General features: G+C 48.5%; 1 protein-coding gene across 2 annotated transcripts in view; it reads left to right on the top strand.

Moving 5' to 3' along the window:
• Nucleotides 1-16,927, top strand: part of ARFGAP3 (ADP ribosylation factor GTPase activating protein 3) — a 60,359-nt gene extending 43,432 nt beyond the window's left edge. For both annotated transcript variants that reach the window (XM_032261369.1, XM_032261368.1), the window contains exons 12-16: nucleotides 3,957-4,088; nucleotides 5,667-5,790; nucleotides 7,439-7,529; nucleotides 14,318-14,439; nucleotides 15,859-16,927. In XM_032261369.1, the coding sequence (XP_032117260.1) occupies nucleotides 3,957-4,088; nucleotides 5,667-5,790; nucleotides 7,439-7,529; nucleotides 14,318-14,439; nucleotides 15,859-15,876 (487 nt within the window). In that variant the 3' untranslated portion in view covers nucleotides 15,877-16,927. The remainder of the gene's footprint in view (nucleotides 1-3,956; nucleotides 4,089-5,666; nucleotides 5,791-7,438; nucleotides 7,530-14,317; nucleotides 14,440-15,858) is intronic.
• Nucleotides 16,928-18,049: the final 1,122 nt, after the last annotated feature.

Below are 18,049 nucleotides of genomic sequence, written 5' to 3'. Positions count from 1 at the left end.
CATGCCTGTAGTCCCACCTACTTGGGAGGCTGAGGTGGGAGGATCACTTGAGCCTGGGAGGCGGAGGTCGTAGTGAGATTAGATCACACCACTGCATTCCAGCCTGGGCAACAGAGCAAGACCCTGTCTCAAAAAAAAAAAAAAAAAAGAAAAAGTTAAGTGAAATCAGTACTGTTGCTTGGTAGCTGGGCTGGTAAGAGAGATCTAAGTGGGGTGCCTAATGGAAACTTCAGAGATTCTCACTGGCTCCCCGCCACTGACAGGCCGCTGTGCGGCTTTATTTGCCTTGTACAGGCTTCAGTGATCTTTCAGACTTCTCCTTCTTCAAGGGCTTAATCAAAAGAGTTAGCCATAGCAGCCACTGTTGCTATGAAACAGTTATTTATGGTTTAAACCTGGGAGCAGATGGCATATTTATCTAGACCACACTTCCTGAACTCTTGCCAGAGAGACTTAGGTGTGTTGTTTCTTGTGACCTGCAGATTGTCTAATAGGAACACAGATGCCCTCTCTAGTCCTCCTTGGTAGGGTGACCACCATTAGTAGAACGGGGGTACTATTAGGTACTTTGGCAACTGAGGTAAAATAAACATGGACTCTGAAAGCAAAGATATTAGTTCCATGAAGAGCTCTTACTGCTTTCAAATGATTCATTAGCCCATTAGAACTTGAATATTATGAATTATGAAAGAGTTCTGTTTCTGTTAAAAATAAGATAAAACCTGTCCTTGTTTTTCTTTTATGATTGAGTTCCATTATTTCCAGGGCATAAAGAGTATAATTATATCTTGAGTACAAGATAATGAAACTAGAACAATTTGCTCAGCCTTACAAAGTCAGCGTGGCTGTCGTTAGAATAGACAACTGTCTATAGCTGTAAATCAGACAGAATGTGATATTAGGGTGCTCTTAGCAAGGGATTTTAAGGAACGTTTTCAGCATTGGGTAAAGGCAGAGTTGGAGGGGAGAAAGAAAAGTTAAAAAGCATTGAGAGCTATACAGTCAAAACATTAGAAAGCTAATAAAGGTTTGGAGATGAGGAAGTGAAGTCTGTGTGTTTCTGGGCAGGGACTAGTGGCCATTAGTCATTCCACTCACCCCATCCTTCCAAGGGTCAACTGGGGGCCTGGCTGGTGGTCTGTCCATCCCCTTAGTGAGTTGCCTGTCTCCCCCGCTGAGTTGTTCCTGCTTAGCATGAGCACAGAGAGCCTCTCATGGGCGACGAGAAGGAAGAGAAGGTGCCCCAAGCCCATGCACAGACTGCTGCCTCACAGGCTCATGCTGGTCAGGGGGACCCAGGCCGATGGCTGTCTCTCTCTCTCTCTCTCCTTTGACTTCTGAAAAGTCCAGTCACTTCAAAGTAATCGCATTCCCTAATTTCAGGGTATTTCTTATAAGCACAGTGGCTTATAAGAATGAAGAGTGGTTATTTCCTTAGAGTGTTGCTAAATCTACAAAACTCTAAGTGCCAGTATCTCAGAGTCGTAAAGAACCTGGAAGTTCCAAGCCACCCTCACCCTGCGCCAGTCCAGTGCGACACCCATTCTTCCCACCCCAGGGTCATCCAGCCTCTACTGCACCCTTCCTTCTCCTCAAGACAGTCGTTTGGTCCCAGGGCAGCTCCATGAGAAATGCTGCCTTTCATGAACACTGCTTTTGAGGCTTCTGCACTCAAGTCAGCCTCCCTTCCATAAGCCAGTTTACAAGCCCCATGAGGGCAGGAGCTGAATGTGCCTTCTTGCCCTGTGTCTTCCCCTAGCAGAGCGCCTGACTCCTCATAGGTGCTTATTAAGTAGCTTTAAAACTCCTCATTGAATTGGTCTTAGTTTTTTCATGGTCCCTTGAAATAAACCCCTCAAACATGTGAATATCACCTTCCAGGCTAGCACACATCCCACATCTTTTGAACCTTCCTCTGATGTAACTTCCAGTTCCTTCAATGTCGTGATCTCTCTTCTCTGAAAGGGGATCAGTTGTCTCTATTCCTTGAAGCAGAGCCTGGGTATAGTACAGATCCACTCATAACCATAGGGAGAGCCTGGTCGGTTTCTAACTGAAATCCAGATACACTTTGAACACTGCGTTTTCTTTCCCAAGGAGAAGATGCTAGTGTAACAAGATTTGTTCTTAATGACCTTCTTGCCAGAGAAGGCAGAAGCCACATTTAGAAATTCTACTTTCTGTCTATTAAGGATGTAATATCATACCATCTGCTCTAAACAGCAAGTTTATCCTCTGTCTCTTTTTTGTTTTGTTTTCTGCCAAGAAAGAGTAAATTTGTTCTTAGCATTTCCCTCCACTCAGATCTTAGCTCACCTAGGTCCCTGGCCTCTTTGCTCTTAGGGTTCTTGCTTCCCTCTTATATTGGCCTTTGGCTACTGGCCCCTCTGACCTCCTATCATCTCCGTCTTTTGTGCAGCTCCTTATAGCACAGAGCTTGGTGCTCACCTTGTTTCCTGTGTGCCTCCTGTCCTTACCCTCTGCAGAAAGCCTGGATGATGTCTGTTAAGGCCTCTATGCTCTTCTGTCACCCTTCCTTTCCTAACACGTCCCTGGGATCTGCCTCTCTTCTCTGAACTTCTTGGACTGCCTCCGTGAGGTGTGTATATCTGATCAGACTGCTTTTCCATCCTAAGCTGTCATGAATTCTGGCATGGCACGGTCACTGTTGTTTTTTTTTTTGTTTTTTTTTTTTTGAGACAGGATCTCACTCTATCACCCGGGCTAGAGTGCAGTGGCATGATCACAGCTCACCTCAGCCTCCGCCTCCCAGGCTTAGGTGAGCTTCCCAAGTAGTTGGGACTATAGGTGTGCCACCATGCCCCATTAATTTTTTCTTTTAATCCCCAGAGATGGTCAGGAACCAGTTAATTATGTTTTTTTGTTTTTGCATTTTTTTGTAGAGATGGGGCTGTGCCATATTGCTCAGGCTGATCTGGAACTCCTGGGCTCAGGCAATCCACCCACCTTGGCCTCCCAAAGTGCTGGGATTACAGGCGTGAGCCACTGCGCCTGGCTGGTCGACGGTCACTTTTTCTCAAGGCTGTGGCACATCCACCTCACTTGTCAGTCTCTCCTGTTCCAGGCAGACTTTGTTGCTCTTGGTCAAAGATTTTTCTCTAATCACACAGAACCAAAAGCTGCCACTGAGTGCTGCTCTCTGAGCAATACCCTGCTCAGTGATAATTGGCTAATTAAAGTATAAACTGATCCCAAGACCAGGCTCTCCAGAGATGCTTGCAAATCAGATCAAGTTTGCTGCAGGCTCCAGGCTGAAAGAGTATCTGCAGAATGGTCCAGTGATCCACGATCTGTAGCTTTGTATCCAACTCCAGGAGAAGGTTAATTAGCATCATTTATATCATTTTCATTCAATGTGCGTAACATGGAAGGGATTGCCAACAAGAAGCTCCTTGTATGGAGTCAGTTCTCCAGTCCCAGCAGTGTTATTTGTGACTGCCTAACCAGGCAGAACGAGACCTAAAGAAAATGAAATGTGTAACCTGTGGTGGATAACATTTAAAGATGTCCTTTGTTTTCTGAATAGGCTAGGTTATACTAAGGTAACAAACATCCTCCCAGACAGACCTCAAGGGCTTAACACATGGCAGTTGATTTCTTTTTCACATAAAGTCAGCTGAGGGTGCAGGTGGTTCTCCAGGGTTCCTGTCCTATATGTGTCACCTTGATTATCCGGACTGATGGAGGTTTCACCTGCCTGAGACTGTAGCACCTAGAAGACACAATCTCTTCCATGTAGCTAGGGAAGACAGGACGGGCAACGTTGAACACAAGCATGACACACCTCGTGTCTGCTCCTGTCTCATTGGCCAGACCTAGATATGTGGCTACCCCTAACTTCAAGGAGGCATCCCCCACATCTATAGAAGTGAGAGAGCCCAGGACGAGTGTCAGCAAGGGCTTCCCAAGTCACTGCTGTACTCTTGCTCATACAGGTACTTTGACGAACCAGTGGAGTTAAGGAGCAGTTCTTTCTCTAGCTGGGATGACAATTCAGATTCCTATTGGAAAAAAGAGACCAGCAAAGATACTGATACAGTTCTGAAAACCACAGGCTATTCAGAGAGGTATGTACGACAAAACTGTGGGGTTGTAATAGTGAATCCATGCATTTCTGGGAAAAATTTACTGATAAGATGATGATATGAAAATCTTTCATAAGGGGCTGGGCACAGTGGCTCGTTCTTGTAATCCCAGCACTTTAAGAGGCCAAGGTCAAAGGATCACGTGAGCCCAGGAGTTCAAAGCTGTATACAGTGAACTACAGTCGCACCACTGGGCTCCAGCTTGGGCAACAGACCTTGTCCCTCAAAAAAAAAACAAACAAACAAACAAAAAAACTTTCACAAGGCTAGTAAATGATTTTCTTCTATTTCAGGAATATTATTTTGATTATTATTATTATTTTTTTTTTGAAATGGAGTCTCACTCCTTTGCTCAGGCTGGAGTGCAGTGGCGCTGTCTTGGCTTACTGCAGCCTTTGTCTCCTGGGTTCAGGCAATTCTCCTGCCTCAGCGTCTCGAGTAGCTGGGACTACAGGTGCACACCATCATGCCCAGCTAATTTTTGTATTTTTATTAGAGACGGGGTTTCACCATGTTGGCCAAGCTGGTCTCGAACTCCCGACCTCAATGATCCACCTACCGCAGCCTCCCAAAGTGCTGGGATTCTAGGTGTGAGCCACCATGCCTGGCCTGTGTTGATTTTAAATTACTGATTCTAAATAGGAGGTGCACATCAGAATCCTCTGTGGACCTTGCAAGAAATGTATATGTGGAGGCCTCTTCCCTGAAGATTCTGATCCATGGGTCAGGGGTGGCCTAGGCCAGGAAGGTTTCACTTTTTTCCCCAATTTTAAGGTATTATTTACATATGGTAAAATTCATCTTTTTAAACCTATAGTTCTGCAAGTTTTGACAAGCACATACATTCATGTAATTAGCACCAAAACCAAGAAGCAGAACAGTTCCCATCACCCCTAAATTTTCCCCATGTCCTTTGTAGTCCCTCCTCCCCTTCCCTCAGCCCCTGGCCACCCCAGGTCTGTTTTCTGGCCTTACAATTTTGCCTTTCCCAGAATGTCATTTAGGAGTCACATGGTAATTGACCTTTCTACTCTGGTTTAACTTTACTTAGTACACTTGGTCAAGACTCATTCATTCTTTTGTTCATTCCTGTTTACTGCTGAGTTTATCCATTCACCTATTGAAGGGCTGTCTCCAGTTTTTGGTGATTCTGAACTTCTGAGAGTACAAGGGGGCATTACTAATATGTTGGGACAACAGGTGTAACTTGAACTTGTCCCAGGTAACTGGGACACTTTATATCCTGTACAAGGTATATCATGTAGAGAGAGCAGTGTCCTTTGGACATTCCAGACAATGTAGTCAGTGTTTACCTGTTGATCTGAAATGTGAAGCGACATATTTGAACTGAAATGTGAAATAACAGACCCATTTTAAACAAATTCCTGGAAATGTCGTATCATTTGGCTATTTTTCTTTTCTCATTAGAATTTTCAGGCTTTTAAAAATGGCCTTTTACAAAATTTACTGCTGTTGGCTTTTTAAAAAATAAAATGAGTATGAAACACATTTGCTTCACCTCAAATGAGTTTAACTAATTTTGGCTGTTTTTCACTGTAGACCTACTGCTCGCCACAAGCCCGATTATGAGCCAGGTGAAAGTACAGATGAGGCCCAGAAGAAGTTTGGGAATGTCAAGGCCATTTCATCAGATATGTACTTTGGAAGACAAGCCCAGGCTGATGTAAGGGTCCAGAGAGTTTCTTTGGGTGCACCATAATGCAGAAAGGAAGTGTGGGTGTGGGCATTATCAGGGGAGGAGATCCTGAGAGAGCTGGGCTCAGGCTGCCAGAGGCCCTCTGGCCTGAAGGTACTGGATTTGGAACTCGAACCCAGGTCTGTCTAAGTGGTCATGTGCTTGCTGCCTCAGCAAGAGGCGTATTTACAAGACAAGGACTGTACCTCACAGTTCACTTATTCTTCTCTTGCTGTTTTGAATAGCCATTATCCAATATCTTTTGAATATATTTCAAACAATTTTTGATGTAGCTCTAGCTGATTTAATAACTTTTAACCATAGTGAAATGAAGCACATAGATACGTTCCTTTTTTTTTTTTTTTTTGAGACACAATCTTGCTCTGTTGGCCAGGCTGGAATGCAGTGGCACAATTTCAACACACTGCAACCTCCACCTCCCAGGTTCAAGCGATTCTCCTGCCTCAGTCTCCCAAGTAGCTGGAACTATAGGCATGCATCACCACACCTGGCTAATTTTTGTATTTTAGTAGAGATGGGGTTTCACCATGTTGGCCAGGCTGGTCTCGAACTCCTGACCTCAGGTGATCTGCCTGCCTCGGCCTCCCAAAGTTCTGGGATAACAGGCATGAGCCACTGCGTCTGGCCAGATATGTTTCTGGGGAGTGCATCCATTTATTTTCAGGTTGTTGGCTTTTCTCAGAAATGTTAATGGACTCAGCTAGGCACTGTGGCTCATGCCTGTAATCCCAGCACTTTGGGAGGCTGAGGCAGGTGGATCACTTGAGGCCAGGAGTTTGAGACCAGCCTGGCCAACATGACAATATGACAAAACTCCATCTCTACAAAAAATACAAAAATTAGCTGGGCATGGTGATACATGCCTGTAGTCCAGCTGCTTGGGAGGCTGAGGCAGAGAATTGTTTGAATCTGGGAAGCAGAAGTTATAGTGAGCCAAGATCACACCACTGCACTCCAGCCTGGATGACAGAGTGAGACAGTCTCCAGAAAAAAAAAAAAAAAGGTTAATGAACTCATCATAGTGGAGCCTTGCTAAGCTGTAAGACTCAAGTGGAAGTGGAGAGGTTTAAGTCTTTCCTCTCACCCTGATCTACTAGTGTGCCTCTGACTATATGGACAATGGTTTCCTAAAATGTGCTGAATGTGTTTCGCAGAAGTTCAGATTTTTACAAGTATCACTTTTCACTATCATTTCAAGAGTAGAATTGCCCCTTGCTGTTCCCACAGTTCATAAAATCTGCCTGGCTTCAAAGTTGACATTCAAGTTCAGTTTTAAAATAGTGTCATGGGGCTTGGAAAAGAGCCCCTTAGAGAGGCCTTTGCTGACAGCTGGCTAGAAGCAGCACCAGGAGAGAGATGCCGCCCCTCTCCCTTCTTCTCGCTGCCTCTGCACTGGCCATCTTGGCTGAGGTGTTGTGTCCATCTGTCCCCCTGTGACCTGCTTCCCATGCAGGGCATGAGCTTTGTGCTGTCCCCCAGGACCTGGCCTTGACAGTGGCATTCAGTACCTGTTAGAGAGAAAGAGCCTTTCAAATGACAGCTCTTCAGTGATTCTTTTTGCAAAACTGCTGACGATCTTTGGAGCCTAATATTTCCTTTTCCTTGTCTTCTCTAGTATGAGACGAGGGCCCGCCTTGAGAGGCTCTCAGCGAGTACCTCCATAAGCTCGGCTGATCTGTTCGAGGAGCAGAGGAAGCAGGCAGCAGGTAGGGAGCACTGAACAAGAGCTGGTCTTTGTCGTGTCTACGGTATAAACACATTTTGTCTAGATAGGACCTTTTCCTTTTCCAAGATATTTTAGCCACCAATATTTGATGCTCTGATCTCTGCCATAAGACAGACAGAGCAGAAGTTACTATTCCAGGCTTCACGCATGAGGAGACTAGGTCATGAAATTAAAGGAGCATCCCCAACATTGCCTGGCAAGTCATCCTTCTAAACACTATCATAGTGGAGTATTTTCTAGCTGAGTGTAGACGTGCTATGAAATACCACATGGTGTCTTAGCCTGAGAGGTGGACAGTCCTGGGCTCCCGTGTGACCCTAACCACCCTCTAGCTGTGAGGCCTTGAGTATGTCATGGCGCTTTTAGCCTCAGCCTCCTCCTCTGTAACGTGGGTCGATAAAACCACCTCAAAAGGTTGTTTTGAGGCTTAAATGAGAAATGTGAAGTGCCACCGGGTGTTTAGCACGCAGCAGGCCCCAAGGGTGGGCAGAGGCAGATAGAAGCATGTGACTCACCAGTGTCCGTATTCCAGGAAGACAGAACACAGCTTTGGGAGTGAGCAGGGGGAGAGGAATTGTCTGTCTCCCGTATCCCTCTTCAGGGTTCAGACCCCAGCGAAGAGGTGTCTGGTCCTCCCAGGGCTGGGATGGCCTAGGATGAGGCAGCCTGTGAGCTCAGGGGTGGGCCTCAGGGAGCCGGCCCCTCTGCTTCTACTTCCGTATCCCCAGACGGAGAGATGCCTTGCGAACGTGCCCTACCCAGGGTCTGCCAGGACACAGGTGGGAGGAGAGGGCCCTGTGGTTAACAAGAAAGGGGCAGCGTCCTCTGAGGTCATTTCAGGAAGCCATTTATCAGCAGGAGAGCCAAGGGGAGGGAGGACTTTCAGGGGCCAGGCATTCCAGGCCTGGAACCCTTGGCACCCCTCATTTCTAGGCCTAGAGGAGCTGGGTGTGGCTCTAGGAAGGCTATGAAGCGACCAACCTGAGCAACCACTTGGCCTTACAGTCACAGATAACAACTGTTTTTGGAGTCCAAAGAGAAACAGCCTCAACAGAGAAGACCTGAGTGTCAGGGACATTCTGGGTTGCGGTTTGGGGATGTTATACGCACTGGCCCCCGGCGTGCAGTGGGCACTGCCAAGGCACTGTGCTGGAGTGGAGGGAGCATCCTAGCCAGGTGGCCCCAAGTGAAACAAGGGTGTGTGCTGGCAGAGCAGCTGGCAGAGACCCGGGCAGCCCAAGGTGAGGCCAGGGCCATAGGGGACCAGCCCTGGCATGTCTGCTGCTGGTAAGGGTGTGGGGGTGTCCAGGGGTGGGCACCCAGGGCCAGGTTCCCGTAAGCCACTCTCCAGGCAGGAGCACACCCTGTGCCTCACCCCAGACTCGAGCAGAGGGGGCTCGTTTCCCTCAGTCAGTCCATCCCTTGCTGACTGGGCATTTCCTGGCAGTGAGTATTGGTGAGGGCAGGTGGGGTTCACCGGCTTGTGTTCCCATCTCTAAATTCTCAGTGTCCTGGCCTTTTGTCAGGGCCACCCCAGCAGAGAGGCACTCCAGCTGCCTTTAGAGGCCCCCAGCAGTCCTAGCCTTGCTGCCCCACGGGTCAGTGCTGGGTCACCTTGTAGGAACCCTGGCACAGCCGGCAGGCTAGTCCAGAGACCTGCATTGTTGAGTCCCCGACTCCCTGCGATGTATGTTTTTGTAGTTTAAGTCAATAGAAATTTTACTCTGAAGCATTGTTTGTTTTAAAAAAATATTTGGAGATCAAATGAGAGCAGCCTTTCCAGTTATTGAATGAAAATTGTGGCCAGCCTGTGTTTACTTTCCTGTTCCCTTTTCAGAGAACAAAGATCCATTAAATGTTATTGACCCTGTGTGGGTGCCAGAGAAACCCTGGTACCTCATGGTCATTGTAAGGTGCACCCTGGGGTGAGGGACCACTCAGAGGCCCTCACCCCCCTGCCCCTGCCGGGGTCTCACTGCATTGCCCCAGCTGATCTCAAACTTTGGACCTTGAGCGATCCTCCTTCTTCGGCCTCCCAAGTAGCTGGGATTACAGGCACCAGCAACTTCTATTAAATATTTACTTTTGGCCGGGCGCGGTGGCTCAAGCCTGTAATCCCAGCACTTTGGGAGGCCGAGGCGGGTGGATCACGAGGTCAAAAGATCGAGACCATCTTGGCCAACATGGTGAAATCCCGTCTCTACTAAAAATACAAAAGTGAGCCAGGAGTGGTGGCGCTTGCCTGCAGTCCCAGCTACTTAGGAGGCTGAGGCAGGAGAATCGCTTGAACTCGGGAGATGGAAGTTGCAATGAGCTGAGATCGCACCACTGCACTCCAGCCTGGTGACAGAGCACAACCCCATGTCAAAAAAAAAAAAAAAAAGCCGGGCGTGGTGGCTCAAGCCTGTAATCCCAGCACTTTGGGAGGCTGAGGCGGGTGGATCACGAGGTCAAGAGATCGAGACCACCCTGGTCAACATGGTGAAACCCGTCTCTACTAAAACTACAAAAAAAATTAGCTGGGCATGGTGGCGTGTGCCTGTAGTCCCAGCTACTCAGGAGGCTGAGGCAGGAGAATTGCCTGAACCCAGGAGGCGGAGGTTGCGGTGAGCCGAGATCGCGCCATTGCACTCCAGCCTGGGTAACAAGAGCGAAACTCCGTCTCAAAAAAAAAAAAAAAAAAAAATTAGCTGGCATGGTGGCGGGCTCCTGTAATCTCAGTTACTCAGGAGGTTGAGGCACAAGAATCACTTGAACTTAGGAGGCAGAGGTTGCAATGGCTGAGATCATACCACTGCACTCTAGCCTGGGCAATAGAATGAGACTATGTCTCAAAAAAAAAAACAAGACAGAGAGAAAGAAAGAGAGGAAAGGAGGAAGAGAGGGGAAAGGAAACTTCTGTGTGCTGGCTCACCCCTGTAATCAGCATTCAGCACTGTGGGAGGCTGAGGAGGACGCATTGCACATCTCTACAAAAAATACAAAAATTAACCAGCTCTGGCGGTGCATGCCTGTAGTCCCAGCTACTCAGGAGGCTGAGGTGGGAGAATGGCTTGAGTCCAGGAGGCAGAGGGTGCAGTGAGCTAAGATGGTGACACTGCACTCTAGCCTGAGCAATAGAGTCAGACCTTGTATCAAAAAAAAAAAGAAGAAACAATTTGGTATTCCTTAATTTCTAAATTTGAAATGCTTCTGGTGAGGTAAGCTGCTTTCTGGGGTGTGTCTAGCCTGGGAGCCCTGTGGCCATTCTTATGGGCACTCTCTTTCTCTGTAGCTGAAGTATGGAGTGGGAAGTGCATGTAAGTGCCTACAGCCAACCTGGCCTGGCACAGCAGCTGTCCCTGTGGTCACACCCATGGGACACGCTCATTGGAGCTGGGGGACTGCCATCATTGGGCACTGCCTCAGGCAGGCGTGGGGCACTCAGACACCAGATGACAGAGCGGAGGAAGCTGGGTGAGAGCCAGGATAAAAGCCAGCTGCCTCTCAGCATATTTCTTTCCAGAAGGCCAGCTCTCACTGTTTGAATGAGCACGTCTGTGTGGGAGTGCAGACACCTGCAGACCCCTCGTTCCTACACTCTAGGCTCCCGTTTCTTGTGTGCATTGTGGGGGTCACATGGCTGGTAGTTTGTGGGGTCCCTTGACCACTGTCTCCTTCCTTGCCCCAGCCCAGGGTCTAGGAGTCCGGCCTCCAGAGCACTGCGCTCAGTCCGCAGTCAGGTGATCTGGCTTGGTTATTGCCACCCATGGAGATTCAGTCAAAAATCCAGAGTGGCCTGTATGTAGCAAACTGGCATCTGCCACGCCTGTCTGACAAGCAGCTGTCGGAGCAGTTTTTGTTGTTAAGCTTGTTGTTTGGCTGGCCACAGTGATATACACCTGTAATCCCAGCCTTTTGGGAGGCCAAAGTGGGAGGGTCACTTGAGCCCAGGAGCTCCAGACCAGTCTGGGCAACATAGTGGGACCCCATGTCTACAAAAAATTTAGAAAATAAAAAAATTAGCTAGGTGCAATGGCTCACATCTACAGTCCCAGTTACTCAGGAGGCTAAGGCAGGAGGATCACTTGAGCCTGAAAGATTGAGGCTGCAGTAAGCTGAGATTGCGCCACTGTACTCCAGCTTAAGGGACAGAGCAAGACTCTGTCTCAAAACAAAAAACAAAACTGATTTTGAGGAGCCTGGGAGTTGTTCTGGACCCTCCTCCTCCCTCGTCACACCATAGACCCATATGGTCGGCATCTCTCCTGCGTGTCCCCAAAACTGAAGCGTGGCCACAACCCCCTGCTTGGTCCTCCTGCCTCCAGTCTTGGCTGCTGCTCACCCTCTCCTCACCCCTCCCACAGGGATCTTTCAAAACACAGTCATCCTTATTGAAAATCCTGCCGTCAGCTCTAAGCACAGCTCTCCGCCCAAACCCACCTCCAGGACCGTGGTTCCCATTGGCCTTTCCAGCCTCATTTCTCATCATTTACTGCTGTGGCTTGCTCCAGCTTTGTTGAGCCTGTGGAGCCCCCAGACCAGAATGCTCTTCTCTCCCATTTTCGCACAGGGGTCCTGCTTAGGCCCCCCTGCACCACTCTTGTGCCTTACACCGAGGATAAGACCTTCCGATCGCCGGGTGTGGTGGCTCACGCCTGTAATCCCAGCACTTTGGGAGGCCGAGGTGGGTGGATCACGAGGTCAAGAGATCCAGACCATCCTGGTCAGCATGGTGAAACCCCGTCTCTACTAAAAATACAAAAAATTAGCTGGGCATCGTGGCGCATGCCTGTAATCCCAGCTACTCAAGAGGTTGAGGCAGGAGAATTGCCTGAACCCAGGAGGCGGAGGTTGCGGTGAGCCGAGATCGTGCCATTGCACTCCAGCCTGGGTAACAAGAGCGAAACTCCATCTCAAAAAAAAAAAAAAAAGACCTTCCGATGACTTTCCTCCAGCAGACCATCAGTTCTCGTTTCTATGCCCGTGGCACCTGACAGAGCCCGGCAGGCTCAGTAGGTGGTAAGCTGTGGAAAAGCAGGTCTGTGGCGATGTCCTCAGGATGCACTGTGGGTGTTCTGGGAACAGATAGCAGGGAGAGAGTCTATGAGCCAAGGACGCTCTTCCTGAGCAGGTGGCTGGAGCTGTCACTTCCTGGAGTGCACTGTGTAACCTGAGCACACTAGGGCTGTCTTTGACCATGGGCACCTGGCTCCTCCAGCCTGCCCAGGCAGCCCTCAGAGGAGACACAGCACCCCAATCCCATCACTGTGTTGAAATTCCAGTCTCTCATTGGTGAAGGCCTGCAAGATTTTACAGCCAGCTGGAGGTGGAGATGGAGCACCTGCATCTGTGGTGGGCATAGGAAGAGTACTGTGGGCAAATGCAGTGTCTCTTCCAAGGGACACATTGCAGGATAACTTGTCAGTTGTATTTCGTTCTAAGAGAGGGACTTGACTGAGGGTTTCAGGCTGGAGTGGGGTGGCATGATCTCGGCTCACTGCAACCTCTATCTCCCAGATTCAAGTGATTCTCCTGCCTCAGCCTCCCAAGTAGCTAGGGTTACAGGTGTGCGCCACCATGCCCAGCTAATTTTTTGTATTTTTTAGTGGAGATGGGGTTTCACCATGTTGGTCAGGCTGGTCTTGAACTCCTAACCTCAGGTGATCCTCCCGCCTAGGCCTCCCAAAGTGCTGGGATTACAGGTGTGAGCCGCTGTGCCTGGTTGGTTTCTGTTTTTTGTAAGGAGCAGGTGGCGTCATGTGGGGCTTAGGGAGTAGCCAGGTGTGGCTGCCCCTGAGGACCTGCAGGGTTTATGTTCAGCTCACTGAGCCCCTCCCGTGTCGTACTACAATTGGGACACAGAAGTTTATGAACCCCTGACTGACAGCTCTGGGAGTATGGCAGACCTCTTTTTTGTGTGATAGCTCTGATGAACTTTACCCACATCGGTAGCAATTACGGTGATGTTTTTGTCAGGGCAACCAAAACTTAAGCCAGAGTAACCTACTGACACTGGCCCTAGCAAAGAAGGTGGAAGCGTGAACTTCTGTACCTGGGAAGACTGGAATTTGGCCACCGAGTCACAGTCAGACAGCATCAGTGATGGGTCCATTTGGCCCGCCTCCCTGAGGGAGCACCATTCTCTTGTGCTGTAACAAGCTTCCTCCATCCCCCAAGTGAGTGGGAGGGGCAGTCGTAGTCACAGATGGCAGCTGCTTTGCTTTGTCCCTGCCAATAACCCCAGAGCAAGCAAATGGCTCCTCTCATTTGAGGATAGTGAATCCCAAGGAAGGCTCTGATTGGTCAGGCCTGGGTCTTGTACCCATGCCTGTGGACTGGGTAAAGGGAGAGGTGGTTCCTGGAGGAAGGGAGGAGTACTGTTGCCAAAAGAGGGAGGAGGCAATGCAAAACAGGCCACCCGTGTTGGCCCATCTGCCTTTTGCTGGGTACTTACCTGCCAGGGCTGTTAAGCACCTTGAGGAAATCGGCCCAGAGAGAGCAAGGAACTTCTCTAGAGGCACACAGCCCGGAAGTAGCAGTGCCAGGATTTGAACCCATGATGGCGTTAAGTCCCCCATACTGCATCTCCTCTCATGTGGGGTCTCTCATGTGGATCATGGCAGGGCTGGCTCTTCAGCCTGAGTCTCCTTCCCACTGCTGGGCCCCTTGTGAGGCAGCAGGAGGGGAGAGATCCAGGTTCTCTAAAGCCACCGAGCACTCTGGGCACTGGGTTTGCTGCACCCTGGCCAAGGCAGTGATGAGCCAGCATCTGTTCTGTGTGTGCAGGGAACTACAGCCTCTCCAGCGTGCTGCCCAATGCCCCCGACATGGCACAGTTCAAGCAGGGAGTGAGGTCCGTCGCTGGGAAACTCTCCGTCTTTGCTAATGGAGTTATGACTTCCATTCAGGTCAGTGAAACGGGACGGTGCTTGCTGAGTATGACGGTATGTCATCATTTTGAAAGTGAGAGTTGCTTCAGTCTTCAGTTGCTGGAAAATTAGATTATATGTTATTGGATTTATATGTTTGCTACAGTATAACCCAGGACATTATGAAAACCAGAAATTACAATTTTATATTTAACATTTTCTAATGTATGACATTAGGGGAATTGTTATAGGAATGATCATGATCATTGTCCAGTTCTTTTCCTAGATTGGAACAGAACAGAGAAGTATTAAGAAGGAAATTGGAATTATCTGTAATGCCACATCACAGAGATAATTCTGTTAATATTTTGGTATATTTTTAGCTCTAGATTTTTAAGGATTTTTTTCTATACATAGATAAAGATATATGTATCTTTTTAAAATTAAAAAGGGACTGTGTTATATATAGGGTTTTATATCATGCTTTTTCTCTGTAATGTTATGAGCATTTCCATGTAATTAAAAGTTCTTCTAAAACCACATTCTACTGAGTGAAAACATAAGCCAAGCATGGCGCATGCGTGCACATAACAGCCGAGGCCATTTCTGATTATATGAATGGCTCATTTCTTTGCACCTTCTTGTTTATGTCAGGCTATTTAAGAAGGATTCCATTCACGTAAAATGCGGCTAGGGGAAGCAGAACTGAAACAGTGTGGACTCTGGTGCCTTTAAAGGAGGTTCCTGGTCCCCAGACAGATGCTGCTCTGGTTGCAGGTGCCTCCCCTTCTGGAGAGTTCCCTTAGCCCCCAGCCTCTGGATATAGCTGTTTTCATGCTGTGGCTAGCACAGTCTTCCCTTTCCTTTGGCCCTGAAGTTAAAATTCATAGAGCTCTTTCATGTCCCTTAGGTCAGCTAAGCCCACATCAGTCTCCAAATAGATAACATTCCTGTTTTATAGATGGTCATCCCCATTTTAGAGATTACTCCCTTTTATGTCCCCATTTTACAGGTGAAGAAGTTGAGGCACAGAAGGTAAGGTCAATTCGGCAAGATTAGCAGCTGAACCAAAATTTCAGGGTTTCAGACACCAAATGTGTTCCCCTGTCCTCCCCATCACACTTGCTTCCCAGAGGCCAGCAAGTAGCCGCTGGCCCACTGAGCACCCTCCCACCCAGACACCTTGCTCCCTGCCTCCCGATCCCAGGACTGTGGACATGGATGCCTGAGGCAGGATGTGAATCCTGTTGGCTTCTGAAGCCCACACCTGCCCCCAGCCTTGGGTAGTGGCAGCGGTGGCTGCTTCCAGATGAGCACACCCTCGGGGGGGGGGCAGTGTGCATGTTACATGCCCAACACTGGGGGCAGTGTCAGTTTCAGTGATGCTGATCATTCAGGGCGCAGGAATGAGGACTGATGCTGAATGCTTGTAAACTTCTGTTTTGTTTCTCTCTTCAGGATCGCTACGGTTCTTAATATTGTGGTCATGATGTGTATTTCCTGGAGAAACTCCTCTTTAAATGAACCAGTGACCACATCACAGGTGGCGATGAAGACCAGATTGTTTTGCTACTTTTTCGTATGGTATATGTTTCTGATTCTTAGCATTCCTTTTGAGAAATTCTGAGTTCTGATGTAGTAGGAGCTTCACTGTGATTTCTGTTTCGCGTTACTTCCCTCCATGGCCTCCTTTTGGCATCTCTGGGTATATCCTTGCTTTATTTTCTTGGAACCTTTGGTTTCAACACTGAGGGCCTGGAGACATCGGCTCCTCCTGCTCCGTGAACAAGGAGCCTTCATCCAGGAGAGAAGGAGTGGTGTCCATGCCACACACGGGCTCAGGGCTGCCAGAATCAGCGGATGCGGATGGGCCTGCAGACACAGCATTCACACACGCATGCTTCCTCCAGAAGGGAGCGAGGGGCCAGAACAAAAGGCCAAACGTGACTGGTGTCTTATTGACAGATTGCTTCTTTTCTATTTCTACATGTTAAGATGACTTCCAAATAATATTTAAAGCCATCTCTTTGTAAATTGTTTATTTTATATGATCTATAAATTTAAAAATATTTTTCAGTGAGTGCTTTTAACAAACGTAAGCTTCCACATTGCCAAGAGAATTGATGTTACCTTGTGACAAGGTGTTGCTGTTTGAATTGATGAGAGATGTAAGATGAGGACTCCCCAAGGGGATTTATAAATCGACGTGGTATACGGAATTAAAATGGAATGAGGTAAGAAGATAGAGCTACAGAAAACAGTGCAGCGTATGGCAGGATGCTCGTCATAATTGGGTACTTTTGTGAATAGTTTTAAACCTTGCTTTTCAGAAATTACAGAATATGTATAAATGAATAAAGAAAAATAATTTAGCTGTGTTTTAGACAGCATTAGAATATATTGTTCCGCACAGTAAAATATATTTGAAATTTGATAAGCCGAAAATGTGGTTTTGATGAATATTTTGTGAATCTTTCTTAAAAGCTCAAATCTGTAGACTTCTAAGGATAATAAACACTTGCAGCAGTTGGTGTTGCCTACACTTTTTTCTGAAGCTTTTGTAGCACATCATTGTGAATCAGGGTTTGTGGTGTCACACTGATGGACATTTGAATTGCGAGCAGCTCTGTATGGGTGTGTATTTAATGCATGTTTGGGGCTGATGTGCAGTTGTCATGAATTGGGATGTTGTTTGCAGCACAGGAGCAAGGTGGGAGGCCCTGGCTGAAAAATGAGGACATTGGGCCAGGTGCAGCGGCTCACACCTGTAATCCTAGCACCTTGAGAGCCTTGGGCGGGAGGATTGTGACCCCACCTCTATCAAAAAAGAAAAAATTCAACCAGGCGCAGTGGCCTGTGCCTGTAATCCCAGCCACTCAGGAAGTGGCAGCAGGAGGATCCCTTCAGCCCAGGAGGTTAAGGCTGCAGTGAGCTGTGATTTCGACACTGCACTCCAGCCTGGGTGATAGAGCAAGACCCTGTCTCAAACAAAAAAAAAAAAAGGTGGGGGAGGGAGGCGGGCAGATCATGAGGTCAGGAGTTTGAGACCAGCCTGGCCAACAGAGTGAAACCCTGTTTCTACTAGAAATACAAATATCAGCTGGATGTGGTGGTGGGCACCTGTAATCCCAGCTACTCGGGAGACTGAGGCAGGAGAATCATTTGAACCTGGCAGGTGGAGGTTGCAGTGACCTGATATCACACCACTGCACTCCAGCCTGGGCAACAAGATGTGGTAGGCAGGGGCCTGGGGGCCTGTCCCGCCAGGCAGTGCTCTGCATCCACCGTGGTGCCGCTTGCCTGTGAACACCATCCCTGGCCCCCTGCTGAGACCCTTTGCATCCGCCATGTGCCCTGTCCGGCCACCTGGGCTGTGGGGAGCTGGTCTCAGGGTGGGAAAGGCCTGCCTCCAGCTCCACCCTTGGTCTTGGGCTACTGGGAGGTAGACAGCCTTCCTGGAGCCCTTATTGCCTGGTGATAGGGAGCCTGGGGCATTCTAGGGTCCAGCCCCTGACTCCAAAGCCTCAGGGATCAGGAAGCCACTGATGATCTGTGGCCACAGCCATGGCCTTGAGCTGGGCAGGGCCAAAGAGGACTGGCTGGGGTCTCTGCCACTCTGACATCGGGCAGTGGACAGATTACCCAGCCT

This window comes from Sapajus apella, unplaced genomic scaffold, assembly GCF_009761245.1.
Source record: "Sapajus apella isolate SASKATOON/1434 unplaced genomic scaffold, GSC_monkey_1.0 scaffold123, whole genome shotgun sequence".
NCBI lineage: Eukaryota > Metazoa > Chordata > Mammalia > Primates > Cebidae > Sapajus > Sapajus apella.
This window is presented reverse-complemented; position numbering and strand designations above follow the sequence as displayed.